Source organism: Athene noctua, chromosome 3 (genome assembly GCF_965140245.1).
Source record: "Athene noctua chromosome 3, bAthNoc1.hap1.1, whole genome shotgun sequence".
NCBI lineage: Eukaryota > Metazoa > Chordata > Aves > Strigiformes > Strigidae > Athene > Athene noctua.
This window is the reverse complement of record NC_134039.1, coordinates 10,835,656-10,850,438: the sequence shown is the minus strand read 5'-3', so window position 1 is coordinate 10,850,438 and position 14,783 is coordinate 10,835,656. Positions and strand designations below refer to the sequence as shown.

The 14,783-nt window shown below is 39.6% G+C and overlaps 1 protein-coding gene across 3 annotated transcripts in view; it reads left to right on the top strand.

Annotated features, from left to right (window-relative positions):
* The window catches only part of STAB2 (stabilin 2), an 87,702-nt gene that overhangs the window by 3,184 nt on the left and 69,735 nt on the right, over nucleotides 1–14,783 (top strand). For all 3 annotated transcript variants that reach the window (XM_074901963.1, XM_074901961.1, XM_074901962.1), the window contains exons 2-9: nucleotides 2,160–2,293; nucleotides 3,122–3,237; nucleotides 7,185–7,270; nucleotides 8,103–8,172; nucleotides 10,546–10,641; nucleotides 10,933–11,058; nucleotides 13,033–13,229; nucleotides 14,207–14,340. In XM_074901963.1, coding sequence (XP_074758064.1) covers nucleotides 2,160–2,293; nucleotides 3,122–3,237; nucleotides 7,185–7,270; nucleotides 8,103–8,172; nucleotides 10,546–10,641; nucleotides 10,933–11,058; nucleotides 13,033–13,229; nucleotides 14,207–14,340 — 959 coding nt within the window. The remainder of the gene's footprint in view (nucleotides 1–2,159; nucleotides 2,294–3,121; nucleotides 3,238–7,184; nucleotides 7,271–8,102; nucleotides 8,173–10,545; nucleotides 10,642–10,932; nucleotides 11,059–13,032; nucleotides 13,230–14,206; nucleotides 14,341–14,783) is intronic.

The window sequence follows — 14,783 nt, the reverse complement described above, 5'->3', positions numbered from 1 at the left end:
CAGCATCAATCCCACTGACCCCAACAACACCTCACAACCAACAATGGGTGGAGTAAATGGTGAAATGCAGTTTCCCATAGAAGGGACAGGAGACAACAAGCCAAACACATAACACCAAGGAAGCCACACACTGAATCTCTACACAGCCCACGTTTACAAAAGCCAGACCTGACTGGAGCCCAGTCCCAGGGAGGCAGGAGGTCCTTCCCCAACAGGGAACTCTGCACAGGGCACCCACCTCACACACAGACACTGCCCCTCCTGCAAGTGGTCCCAGCTTTTATCCCCAAGTGGGACACCTGACCTTGGGTTACTCAATGCAGACACCTGGGGCTCATTTACCCAATGGCTCTGTCTGCCAGGCCGGAGCACCCTGGGGGGAAGCCTAAAGGCAAACTCACCCCCCCTTTGTGAAGGGCTGTGGGAGTCACCCATATGTCAACCTTAATTTGGGGTTTGGGGTTGAAACCCCAGCATTTCAGAGACTGAAGCAAAACTATCACAAATTACAACAGAAGCAACACACCATGGTTTGTTTCTCCACAACTGACCATTTCCAAATCAAATTAATGGTTTATAAAAGATCTTGTTCAAACTAAATTTCATTCAAGAAGCTCCATTATCCTGTATTATGTTCCTCTTCTATAATTGTCCTCCTGGCTTTACAATCTGGGAAACTACTTAAAAAGTCCACAGACAACTACTGACATATATAAATAATTTTAAATGGATGATGCTGCTAGAACTGCCCCCTACACACATACATGCATGCACACACAGAGTGAGCAGGTACAGTTTTTCAAGACAAACATTAACCATTTCCTCACATTGGTCTGGTAATGATTCAGAGGTTGCCTTGATTGACTGCTTAATTGAAATCCCATTCAGAGAGCTAATTTCATTTCTATTGTGTCAGATAGGAAGTCTCTCATGGTCAATATTGCTTGAGTGAGTTAAGACCACCTAAATGGGTCCGTACTTAGAGAACAGTGGCTAAATGTTTATCTTGGAATAGAAAATGGAGCACTTCACAGTACTTCCTCTCCACTAATGATGATTTAATTTATTACTTTTTGTTGTTTTTTAAAGATCGTATTTGGCATTAGATCATTTCTCACCATTTGTGAATTATGAACTTGCTTTTACAAATACTCGCCAAGAAGAAAGAAGATGAAGCCAACATTAAGTGGAGTTCAGCAAAGACTTTCTGCTTTAAAATAAGTTGACTGCTTTAGCAGCAGGAAACAGATAGGTTTTGGTATATAGACATTTCCAAATCTGTGATTTCTACAACCACAATATACAATACCACCACTATGACAATACACCAAGCCTTTTCTCCTTTTCGCCACCTTCTCAAGTCATTTGTCAGATTTGCGTTCTTGAAACTGGGACCTGCACAGCAAAGGACATTAGATATTGACATTTGAGCTGGAGGACTATGCCATATTTCCCAGGCTGGGCTGGTTCCTTCTGTGGCTCAGTCTAAGTAAAAAAAGAGGAGGCTGCTCTTCTCAGTGTGTTCTGGTGGAGTCAGGCCCATAACTTCTACCAGATTTGAATGCACAGCTAGACATCATCCATGTACTCCACTTTGATACTACCAGCCATAGTCCTTTAGTTCAATACAGTGGCACTAACAATATGAAATCCACTTTTGAGAGGAACAAAGGCTTGTGCTGTGCTCTAGGTGCACAGAGCCATGAGCAACTTCCTCCACACCTTATGTTTAGTTTTGCCGTTGAATGGAGAAGGCATTTGTTGGCACTTGTCTTTCTCCATCCTGCTTTGGGTTTGTGAGGCAACTTCAGAACTAATGCTTCGTAGGCTGATGCTGTCTCAGTAACCCAGCTTTTATGTCTGCTGGACTTAACATTTGGTGATAAAGTATTCTTGGGAGAAATATGACACTTAGAAGGGTCTATCCTGCAGTGGTTGGACATATTCTGTGCAGACAGGACTACTGCAAAGCCCTAATATGTGGCCTACTACCTAGTTTAGCTCCAGACCAGGGAGCTCCTTCTGAACAGGACAGCGCTTGTGGCTGTGAGAACAAAACCGAGTTAAATTTGTCATTTTTCAGCAATGCCACTGGGGGCAGAGTTAAACCAACTCAGAGAACATTTTCCATCTTTTTAATTAACCTTCTCCTATTACAGGTGAAGAAGCAATGTGATCAAAAGCTGCTTATTCGAATGAAAACTGAATGTGTACCTTGTTCTTTAAACCTTGAAACCCAGTGTCCTGCTGGTTACACCAAAACTACCAATGGCACTGGAATACCAGACTGCAGGTATCTCTTCTGTCAGAGCTTTTCTCTGTTCTCCAGGAATTAGAAAATGTTAGTTCGTATTACAAATGCTCTAGCCTGTGCAATTTTCTTAAGAAACATTTACCATTGGCTGCACTCTAAGAACTCAAGCTTCACTCAGAGTACTTCAAGCCTCAAGTTAATCAGCAAATGGTGTAAGAGGAAAATAAACATTGCTATCAATAGCTTATCAGTTTTTCTTTTGAGTAATATCATAAAATCACTTCCTTGTTTATTCTGCATACTTGATATAAATTATATATAAATATTATATGATTATCATATAAATGATATTTATATATCATTCATATCATATATTATCATATAAATAACAGAATTTTCCAACTGCCAGATTGGGGAGGTGTGGGGAGTGAAGGGCAGGAAGAAATATCTCAAAACAAATTTGAAATCTTGACTTTCAGATAGAAAAAAAAAAAAAAAAGTAGTATTTTAGGGAAAATGTAAATATTTTGAGCTTACTTAGCATTCAAAGAACCTTAGTATTAAATAATTTTTAAAATACATTTTCAAATCAAAACAGAGAAAACTGCTGTGGATTAGGTTGCAGAAATAATATATATATATATATATATATATATATAAATATACTATGCAAAAGAAATACCTTCAAGGATCTTTTTAGACCTTGATGTGCAATATATGCATTAATGAAGAAAAAAGGCAGATCAATACAACTGAGCTTAAAGTGCTTTTGTCTGACACTGAAAGGAGAAGAGGAGGTTAAGAATCTCATTTTTCCCACAGGAGGCTTTTGAGTACTTAAAAGCAGCTTTAACTTCTTTTCCTCAGGTATTATCTAGAAATTAAAACACATATACTGTCTTTTCCGGGATGTCGACATCACTGTATGAAGGAATTTGAACAACCTGAGTGCTGCCAAGGACATTGGGGTCCAGACTGCATGGGTAAGTTCAGTTTTTTTGATAGAATTTGAGTAGAAGTAAAGCAGTGATTTTTCTTATTTTCAGAAACTACTGTCATGAGAAGTTTGCTCCTCAGAGCTTACTACTATAGGAATAGAAATAAACATCAGTTTTCAGCCAAAACTTAGAAGATTTGGAGAAAAACACACATACAAAGCTTCATTTAAAAAGAAAAAAAAAATAATAGAAAATATAAAAAAACCTCAGGGAACCTCCTCTGGTTTAGTTTTTCAAAACAAATAATTTCAGTCAATACCTGCAAAATGACTTTTCACTTGGGAGAATCTCCACAACAGATTTTAATAATTAAAATTATCAAACCACAAGTTTAAGTTTCAGTTTAGGTCAAACCCTCATATAAATCTGCCATATTTCCAAATCTCTTTAATTCTTTCCTTTTTGATGCAAGGAGGATCTTTTCTTTAGCTCAATTTGAAACAGTTTTTCCCTCCAAGTTTTTTGAACCTCCAGTAAATGCTAAAGGCCATTACTGAAGCAGAGGTAAATCTGGAGTGCCTCTCCTACTGTTGCCCCTTCCTCAGGAAAAGCCTTTCAGCATCTCCACAAACGTATCAAATCTCAGGCGACGGACGTGGGCATCAAGACCCGCAGAGGAAGTTTCCCTGCCCAGACAGCATTTCCTCCTTCGGTTAAGGGGGTCAAGGTCTGGTTCGATGTCTGTGAAGTCCTTATCTCCACAAAATAGATTTAAAAGTTATTTTAGCATGGTCCAGCTATGATTTAAATAGCAGTCATTTATCTATTCAAGCAAAATAGTCAAATCCAACTTACAGTTACTTCTATAGAAAAGATAGGCAAATAGCATTCAGTCCTGTCGTCTTCTGAAGATAACCACTTGTGTGGTGATTTACTATTTTTCCACCAAATGCAGCCTAAGAGCCGAGTAGGAGGAAGGCAACACTACATATGATTGTCATCCCAGACTTCAGGGTGCTCTGGGAGGCAACACAACAGGCATGGGTCTTTCTAGAGAAGGGCAGAGCTCACTGCCCCCAAGCTGGAGCCCGGTCTGCACCACTGCGGGCAGGAGGCTGCAGAGGCAAGGAAGCCCCCTCTTCCCTCGGACAAGCTTCCTGGCCCAAAAAGCAAAAAATCAAGGTCTTAGCATTGTTTCTGCTGTCATTTGAAGGAAGAAAATAGCCCTTTGCATTATCTCAATCTCTAAGAGCATACAGTATGCCTTGAAATATTTGGAGGAAGGACGGTCCTTCCTGAGGCCAGAGAAAAATCCCTGACTAGGGGTTTACTTCACATTTAACATCTGATGGCAATGACAAAATTAGGTCTTAAACAGCACTCTGACTTCCTTAAATGATAGCACACACTGAAATACACAGTGTGAATGAAAGATGTTTTGTTGCCTTCCCTCAATATGAAGTGCACCAAGCCAACCAGCTGCACACCCATCCCTCTGTAAAAAGATGTCAAGGAAAAAGGGAAAAGTACTGGGGAGGAAAGGCCCAGGAGAAAAAATCACAGCCTTTTAACACTTCCAGTATCATCTAACCACAGATACGACATGGGCTTCATCAGGAGATACTCCCTACCCCAGCTCAGGTTCCCACTGTGGGAAAATATTTGCATGGCTCCAAAGAAAATCCTGGGTACCAACTGAAAGGTGCATGGTATGAGCAACTGAGTAGAAAGCATTGTAAGAATAAAAAAAAATTTAAAAAAATTTTAAAAGTGAGAAGGAAAAAGGAAAAGGCCAAGAGGAAAGACAGTAAACCTAATGCTATCAAATTATATGGTAAAAAATATACCTTTACAAGTTCTACCCACTGCTTCAGCCCGTAAGGACACAGGTGAAGAGAAGTAATCCAAGAGGTTGCATTTGTAAACACTTGAGAAATGTTGAATTAAACTCTACTAAGCAAAAAAGCAAATAGATTTAAGCTCTTGTGACCTAGATATAAAGATTTGGCCTTCATACTCCGACAGCTCTAAAAGCGAATCAGAAGCATCTCTTTCTTACTACTTTTCGAAAAACATTCTCAACAAAAGTAAAGGTCTCACTTCCCCCCAGCACTGTGCTGGTGGCAGGTGACTGTGCCAGCACTGCTCCAGTGCCCTGGAGCTGCCACCTGCAGCCCTGCCAGTTGGGGCAAGCACATCATCTGCCTGACCAAACTCTTACAACGATACAGCAATTCGCTAAACTTCTGATAAAGCTGTCCCTTGGTGGTGGTATCAAAACAAGAGACAAGAGGTAGTGAAGACAAGAGAAAATGTAATGAATACCAACTGCAAAAAACCTGTTTTGTCAGCAATTTTAAAGTATCCTTTCCCAGAAATTATACTATAAACTTTGAGTTTTCTCTATCTTTGTACATTCAATAAAAGCATCAGTGCAGGTAAAACTGTTTCCATTCTGAGCAAATGTTAAACAGTTTGCATCTGTGTCAGTCCTAAAGATGAGATTTAGCTATCAGATAGTAACCAGAAAACAAGATTCACTAAAAGCCACTTTAAAGATTAAAGTATATATATTTATTGCTTTACCTCATTTCTGGTTATTTCATCTCAATTCTTAATAAATCATTTTATTTCAGCACGCATGATATAAACAGCACTAAACTTTTCATCTTTATTGGTTTTTCACAAGAAGCTTACTCAGATCCAACAGACCTCACATTAAGGAATAAATTAAGAAATATTAATAGATTGGTATAAAGCCAAAGCCTTCTCTAATATTAGGTGTACACCTATACACATTCACTTATTTGCTCATCACTCTGTCCAAATCAAATTCATTTTCATGAAAACTTCCGCATCACTTAAACACTTAAATCAGGATTAAGTTACTCAATGGGAGCATAAATCCAGTGCTGCCCATCTCCACCCACACAGAAAAAAACTGAGACTCCTTATAAGCAGTAAATCTACGCATAAGGTAAAACAGAACCTATGAGGGCAATAGGAGTCTGATACATTTAGAACCCACCTGCCTCAGGATTATGGTACCTAGTGGGAATTCCAATTACGGAAAGGAAGGGCTTATGGAAGGGAGTTAATAAATCATTTCCACAGAGACACTGCACAACTATAAAAAATAAAGACAACCCTACAGGGGGAAAAATCCTGACTATTAGAATAATCTGACTGAAAATGTAATACACATGTCTTATAGGTAGCCTTTCAGTGAAAACTTGAATATCAAAAAATTTCAGTCAAAAATTAAACTCCTTTGATTTGGAAATACAGTCATTGTTCCTTACCCTCTCCTGCTGGCTGGGGTTTTTGGTCAGACTCTGTCTCAACTGATATACCACTGCCTGTAATCATGGTATTAGCACCAGAGGATCTGAAGAGCATAGCACATCTGTGGCACACAAGTTTTACTAGTGACCACAGCACATTCGACAGAAGTGGGTTATGTGATACTCTAACTTCCTTTCCAAGATCATTTGAATCGAATATCACAGTCTGATGGGAGATAGCCGGGAAAAGGAAAAGCTTTTCACATAAAGAAAATGCAGTTTATAGGGAAAAGAAAAAGGCTTATTTAAACTTCAAATATAATTCTGACAGCAAATTTTCAATCAATCAAAGTTGTATTAACATACAGAAGTGGTCAGGGAAACTGAAACAAAAAAGGTAACAGTTTACAATGTCTGTGGATAGAGGTGGATCAAATCAGTACAGTACTTTAGAATAAGAAAACTATTTTTGTGCAATACTTTGATTACAGTCACTAGCTTAAAGTTCCCAGACTAGAGATGGTGATGGTCTCTGCTGAAGCTGAGATTCTAGTGAAGAGATTCAGGCAGCTGCAGAACAGCAGCCATCACTTGAGGTCCCTCTCTGGCCCCAAACCCTACAGCTTCCAAGGTTGTCACCCCTAATGTGCAAGGGGAGCATAAGCGTTAGAGCAAGCCAACTGATGGCTTAAACATTGTCATTTCTAGCATGTCCGGGAGGAGCTGCGTCACCATGCAACGGGAGAGGACACTGCTCCCAGGGTATAACCGGGGATGGAATGTGCACTTGTCAGGTACGTCCCTTCTTTTAAATAAAAAACATAACAGCATGTAAGCTCTGCTAAGAAACAGTGCATATTACATTGTATAAATACATTAAAGGCAAATATTTCAGAAACAGCAGAGATTATCTGCTTGAAGTTCTCTTTTTGCTTGGATTGCACTAATCTTCACACTATTATTTCTACTTGAGCATGTTCTGGTGAAATTATTAAAAAGTTCTTCCATTTGTCTTCCTGAAACAGGTGGTTTGAGTTCCTCTATTTTTTAGAGAGTGATTTTTTTGGAGTGTGATTTATGACTTTTTGTCTGAATTAGAAAGTACTTATGCTTGGGACTACACTCTCAATATAATGTTCCTTTGTTGAGAGTGCAATGTGCAGTGCTTAATAACTTCAGCCAAAAAGATTTTTCAAAAAAATCCTTGAATCTTTTCTACCTCCCCCTCTACTGGTTACTCTTTCCATTACATTAAAAGCACATCTGGGGATGTGTAAAAAAGAGACAGAGAGAAGCAATCAGAAAATACAGCCTAACAATTGTAAGAATGATTTGGGCATTAGGCTTGATTACTGTTCTTTATTGCTAACTTGATATTCCGAACATCTGATTTGAACTGTAAGATTTTAAAATTATTTTTTTTAAAAGGCAGAGAGAGGGGAAAAATAATTCAGAAGACAATGTTTTCTAGATTGCAGTAGTAATTTCTGACTTGCTGATTGAACCTTTTGTGTTATATTTTCTTTTGGTAGCTAAAGATGCTGTTTACAGGCTGCTAAGCACATATCTATCTGTATAGAGACAGATGAGAAACTTAAGTTTTGATTTCCATTCTGTAATTCACAGAAAGGGTTTGGTGGGACAGCCTGTGAAAAATGTGCTGAAGAGAATTTATTTGGTCCTCACTGCACATCAGGTAAGTTTCTTTATTGAAATGGGGAAAAGAAGGTGAGTGAAAGGTGTATTCAGACACTAAGAAATCACAGAGAAATAGGTAGAGGGTCTAACTGTTTCCCATCAAGAGCTGCTGTCTGCTTCAGGGAACACAATCAGAAAAGAAAATAGGCAGTTACTCAATTCCTCATTCACAGTGGGGCTGGATTCAGCCCAGGACTGTACAGACAATACTTGCAGTGTACTGCTACAAAAATATCCTCACCTTGCCTTGAATATCTTTATTACAGTAAACCGTCAAATAAATTAGGGATTAGAATCATCTGTGTGTTCCTGCAGGTATGCCTCCCTGTTAACCAGTTACTGTGTTATCTACTCTTCACCCTAAATTATGGATTTATATTTAATTGATCTAACTACAGGAGATTGTTATGGTACTTAAAATATTGGGTGGGAACATATCAAATGCATAATTTATAGTGGTTTACAGTATTTTGGTGTGGTTTTTAAATACATCCACAATCTGGGCCATCTGTATTAAGGCATGAAATACTCATGTGGTTTTTAAATCAGTATATCTGAGTCAAAAAAAGGCCATTCTGAATCAGGCCAGAAGGCTTCTAGCCTAGTATCCATACTGGAGGCCAATAGTTACTATCTATGGAAAGAGTAGAAGGAGCCAGAGATCGCATTCAAACTGTAGTGTGTAAAGGCTCGTCCTTGCTCCAGCCCCCATAAATTATCTACCTTGTCTCTGAGTCCAATTTGCTTTTGCTCTCCACAGTAACCTGTGCCAGGAAACTCCATCATTCAGTTAAAAGTGTGTAAAAGGATAGGTTTGGTTTAGCTTTGGTTTTTGGCTGGTAGATGATTTCATTGGTTGGCCATACTTCCATTAGGAGAAGCAGGACACTGAGGGAGGGATCAGAGCTATGTGCACTATTTGAAATGTATGTGTGTCACAAGTGTATATTTTTGTATAATATTTTCCAGGTTTGCCTGTTTCTTAATGTTTTTTAGTATTTTATTTACCTTCCTGACCCTTGCTAAGCATTAAACTAACAAACCAGAAAACTGCCTGAAAAAATAATACTAAGAAATGTCTCTTTCTTAAGTGGTTATAGTTGTTTATCTCCAAGTAAAACTATTTTTGTTCCTTCGAGATCCCTCTAGTTACTTCTAAAAAGAGTCATAAGTGGCCTTAATTTAAATAATCTGTGTCAGCCTTTCTACTAATCCTACATCACTGCTGACTCAAAGGCCCTTTTTCCACCAGCTGTCCACTGGATGCCAGTGTTGATACACAGAAATGTGACTGAGCCAACATTTTCATGAAAATAGGGTACTTGAATGAATTCAATATTGTAAACGTAATTATTTTGCAAGAAGCTAATGGAGGATTCAACTGCATATTCATTTAAGCAACATTTTACATTTCAGCTTTCAGATATTTGAGCTCCTCCTAGTTTTCTAAGCACCTATAGATAGTGTACATTTGTGACTAACCGCTTTTCAGCAATACCTTAGACACTTGTTTTCTATGTTAGGACTACTAACATAGGCAGAATGTTACTGATTATTTAGTGCAGGTGATTTACACGAACATGGGATATGTTTGTAAAGGTAAGAAGGTTATGCTACATCACTGCAGCTTAAACATGAAGTCACCAATATAACTCTACATCTTAGAGGCTTTTCCAAGTGTAACTGTAAAGGGCCTTTTTAAAAAACATCATTAACCATAATTGAAACAGTTATAACGATTATGTTTTTTAAGTACACTTAAGGCTTCAAAACCCACTTATAAAAGGGTCCCATTGTTGCCTGGACTCTGAATACAGCATCTTGTGCTCATATTGTCACAAGGTTTATAATGAGAAATGGCAGAATATAGGAACAGGGACAGAAAAAAGCCTGAGACCTACACAGTGATTAATTACCCTCTTAACTAACTATATTCTGTTTAGGGGGAAAAAAAAGTCACAAAATTCATCTGTTCTAGAAGTGTTTGAGAGAGAGAAAGAGAACTGAAGCAAAAATGAGCAATTTGTTAACAGTTATAAAAATAGTCTATATTACACATTATATTCAATTTTGGCTCAGGACTGTATGTCAAATTTTACCAGTTTTATGGTATAAACAACAAATCAGTTTGGGTGTTTATAGTGTGCATCCTGAAGATTTTCAGGCCACAGGCTATTAATAGCCTACAAAAATCAGTATGTTATTTACTGATGTATGCAACTGCGGGTATTCTTCTCATTAATGGAAGCCTATAAATTCAGGAACTTGGGTCAAGGCTGTTGGCCAGGATGCTATTTGCTATGGGTAACCACTAATATGTCTTTCTGAACACCATTATCATTCAGTAAAGCCAATCCCTCTCTCCATATAGTTTGCAACTGCGTTCATGGAGTATGCAACAGTGGAATTACGGGGGATGGAAGATGCACTTGCTTGTCTGGATACAAAGGGCTCAGCTGTGATCAGCGTAAGTAGACTGTTTTCTGCATAAGATATATTCAACAGCTCTGATACGGATAGAATTGGTAAGGACAAACAGAAAATTAGTCTCAGGTTAGCCACTCTGGAGCAACCAAATACACACCTGTGTGTGAGCTCCCACAACCATCATCACCACTTCAATTGCTAGAAAAATGATGATAGCGATGGGATCGATAGTCCCTAGATCAGTCATACTTTTTAACTAGTATACTGCAGAACACACTGCCTCCTGTGCAGTGTGCAGACGCAGCTTAACCTGTCACACTCGGTCCCTCAGCGATAGCTGAATGTGAAGCCTTGGATTGCCCTCCAAACTCCAGATGCACTGCCTCAGGCGAGGATGGAAGACAACTGCAATGCACATGTCTGCCCAACTACCATGGGGATGGTACACAATGTGAACGTGAGTAATTTTCATGTCCATCAAATTCTTTGTATACAGCATCATTGGTGTGATATTTCAGATATTGAGTGCACTTTGGAACCATGTCTCACCATCTAATTTTTCTTGGTTTCATACCCCAAAACAGTCTCATGCACACAATCTAAATTCCTTCAGGATGAAACTAAACCTTAAAATGTGCTTCAGAAGCACATCAGTCCAATTGCTAACAAGCTTCAGTCTGTGCAATCAGACTAAAGCTAGTAAACCCCCTTGAAGTGTGGATACTGGGTCAATCAGTGCTTACAAATCCATTCCTATCATGTCCCTCTACTTGCTAAAGTTCAACCTCATTGTTTGCTTCCATAACAATCAACAACAGCAGTCAAGGGCTTATATTTATGGAATACCCATCACGTGGCGGCTCAGCTCTACAGACAAGTAAAGCTCATTTTATCTTTCCTATTTTTCATGAAACAAAACTAATAGTATCTCAGCTAGAAGTAAATGACTACCTTAAAATTGTCTTTATAGACTCCTCAACTTTGAACTGAATTCTTGAATGAGCTATATTGCAGGAGTCCATATTTTCTTTCTTCTAGTTACAGTATGTCTTACAGCACTAATTCTTCCTCCTAGATAAATTTCAATGAAAAAGATGATTGTATCTGGTGCTGGAAGCACTATTTAGTAAATGTTGGCTTGGATCAGGCCACAGGTACAATACTTCTTATCCTGTCTGGAAATATCTACATTCAATCCTCTTGGTCCTAACTATGGTGTCATCCTCTCTGAATAGGCTTGAACACCATCCAAGAGCAAGACATCAGTAAGTCATTCCTCAGGGAATGTGACATTCTTCCAGTAGGCAGCGTAAACAAGCAAGAGACACAGAAATTGCAGCAACCATGAGAGAATAAGGATGATAGTATCCCTACCTCTATTGGGTTTTAATATCGGTGCCTACTGTGTGGATGTTGCTCCTCTGTCCCAGTACCTTTAGCTACTGGGGTCATCTGTGGCTTCCACCAGTGTCTTGTACATTTGGCTGGCTGGGAAGCAGATGACATAGAGCTCAAGCACAGCTAAGTAGGTAAGTGAGACAGCAGCAACTGCCCCAGACTCTGCTTGGAGGCGGCATTGCTTACAGTCAATTTGAGCATGTGAATACGTGCGTACATGCATGATTTCACACCAGAAGAAAAGAGAAGGCTTGAAAGAGTGAAGCTGAGCGCTGCCAACTCTCTCAGTCCCAGCTGAGGGGGAAGAAAAGGAGGAGAAGAGGGGAAGCAGCACCACTTTTTAGGTGAGTCCAGGGCCTGCCACATTCCAGCTACAATATGTGCTTGACTATATCCTAAACCGAACACAAAGGTGTTAGAGGGTGTTCTCCAAGCACCACTGGACTATGAACAAGGACAAACAGTGACATTGCCTTGAAAAAAGAGCTCATGGAAATAACTAGTGAGCTTCCGGTCCAGTCCTGAAACTACAGCAGTGTGAAAGACTCAACTAAAGCACTTGCTGGCCACTTTTTCATATAGCTGAATGGATGACATTATATTGTTTAATTACCGGAAAGAAAACAGCAAAGGCCTATTGTATTGAGAAATATTTTCCAACTGATCTAACACGTGCTTAAAGCTTGTACAGACCTTGTATCACCTGCCTGACCTTCTCTAGTTAAAGTCCACCAGAGAACAGGGAAATAGCTGTGATATTTTAATGAGCACATTACAGGTTTTAATCTGTTTATAACTCAATTTGCCAAGTTAAGAGATCATTTCTGTTCAAAAGCAAACAGTTGGTTGCTATGTTAGTATAAACACATTACTCCCTTCTGTCTTCATGCCGCCACAATACTTCAGACTTGGCTGTTATGAGAAGTTTAGTCTACCCAGGCTTTGTTTGGCATGGAGGTGCTCTGGCAAATCCTCATCTTCAATTTTAGAACTGTGGGCAATAATTCGTTTACTTCACTTCTTTTTTCACAAGCTATCAACCCATGCTCCGAAAAGGTCTGCGATCCTAACGCCGACTGCATTTACCTCGGACCAAATCAGCACAAATGTACCTGTCAAGAAGGTTACAGAGGGGACGGTCAAGTCTGCTTACCTATAGACCCCTGCCAAGCAACATATGGGAATTGCCCTGCACAGTCTACCATTTGCATATATGATGGTCCAGGAAAGGTTGGTGTCAAACAGGTGTCCCAGACATTTCTTATGTCAACTGCCTAGGAAAGAATAATGCTTTCCCTCTGAAAAGAAGCCATGAGGGTACAGGAACAGGCCTCAGGGAGGCCAAGCTCTACTCCTACCTTTGGCATAAGCCCTGCCAGTGACCCTTTACCTGCTTCTCTATGCATCTGTGTGGTGCTTTCCCCTCTGAAAATGGGAATGGCGATAGTGTTCTTTTTCATAGAATATTTTGGCCTCCCCAAAATGAAGGCACTGAAATTAAGCTTCTCTCAATTATATTTTCTCTCTCTGACCACAGGGGGCTTGTAGGACCAGTAGGCTCCTTACACAGGTACCACAGATCAATGCCTAGTGAATGTACTTAGGAAAGAAGTAATTCAGGGTTTGAGGACTAACAATGAAAGGCACCACATAAAGCCTGCGTATTATTCATGCTGTCAGGAACTGGCTCAGGTTTCCATGTGTAAAACTCAGGCCACCAAGAAAGAGAGGCTTAAGCAGACCATGCTTGTTTTGCCTGCACACCCTGAAGAGCCAAAAAGTGAGTCAGTCATCCAGGGTCGTCCTGCAGTTCATGTTCATATAAGTGCTGATACACCTTGATTATTAACAATGTGCATTGGCACTCATTTTGGGAAGCAGAGGACTGTGGGAACAGAGGTAAAAAATCTGACCCACAGATTAAAACCCACACAGGTTTTAAATGTTCTCTGGTCACAGAATTGAATCTAAAGGGCTTTATTTGAAGGAAATTTATCTGAGAGTCAGCAGTTTTCCGGAGTGGACAAAACCTAGAAGGGATTTGTATAAATATGGGTAAGCTTTATACTTGGATTTGAACTCATCAGGTGATTACCTAAGGCTTTGGAAGCTCACTGTCTTTAGATCCAAGTTCCAGAAAGTATGCTGGAATCCACAATTTTTCCATGTCTAATTTTTCTCTCCCCTCTCCTATCCTTCTGATTTAGTCCCACTGTGAATGCAAGGAGCATTACACCAACTTTGTACCTGGGAAAGGATGCAGCATGACAGACATCTGTGAAACAAACAATACTTGCCATAAAAAAGCTAAATGCTCAATGGTTGCACCAGGACAGATTACGTGAGTCTTTTTGCTTATTAAAGCTTTCACCCAGTTTCTCCCTCATCCCCCTAGTAAACAGGCAGCTAAAACAAATCTAGTGGATGAACACCTCTTGAAGCTATCATTAATGGTTTCTTTATCAAGGACAAATTACAAGATTTAATGGGGTTCAGGTCAATCAATTAGCATAGTGTTTGATTTCATCAGTCCCATTGCTAATACCTACTAAGTTTTATTTTTATAGCACCCAGGGGTCATTTCTACACTAGTAAAGAAAAAGGACCAAGACTTCATTTCTGTTCCTCAGGGCAAGCAGCATGGTCTGGCTCACAGCTAAAGTCTCTTCTTCCAGAACAGAGTAACTGCCTCTTGGCAGAGGTCCCTGGCACACACTACCCCTTCAGCTGTGCCTGGGCACTGCCTGGGAAAATGCTACTTGGTGTGGGCCAGAAACATGCCAG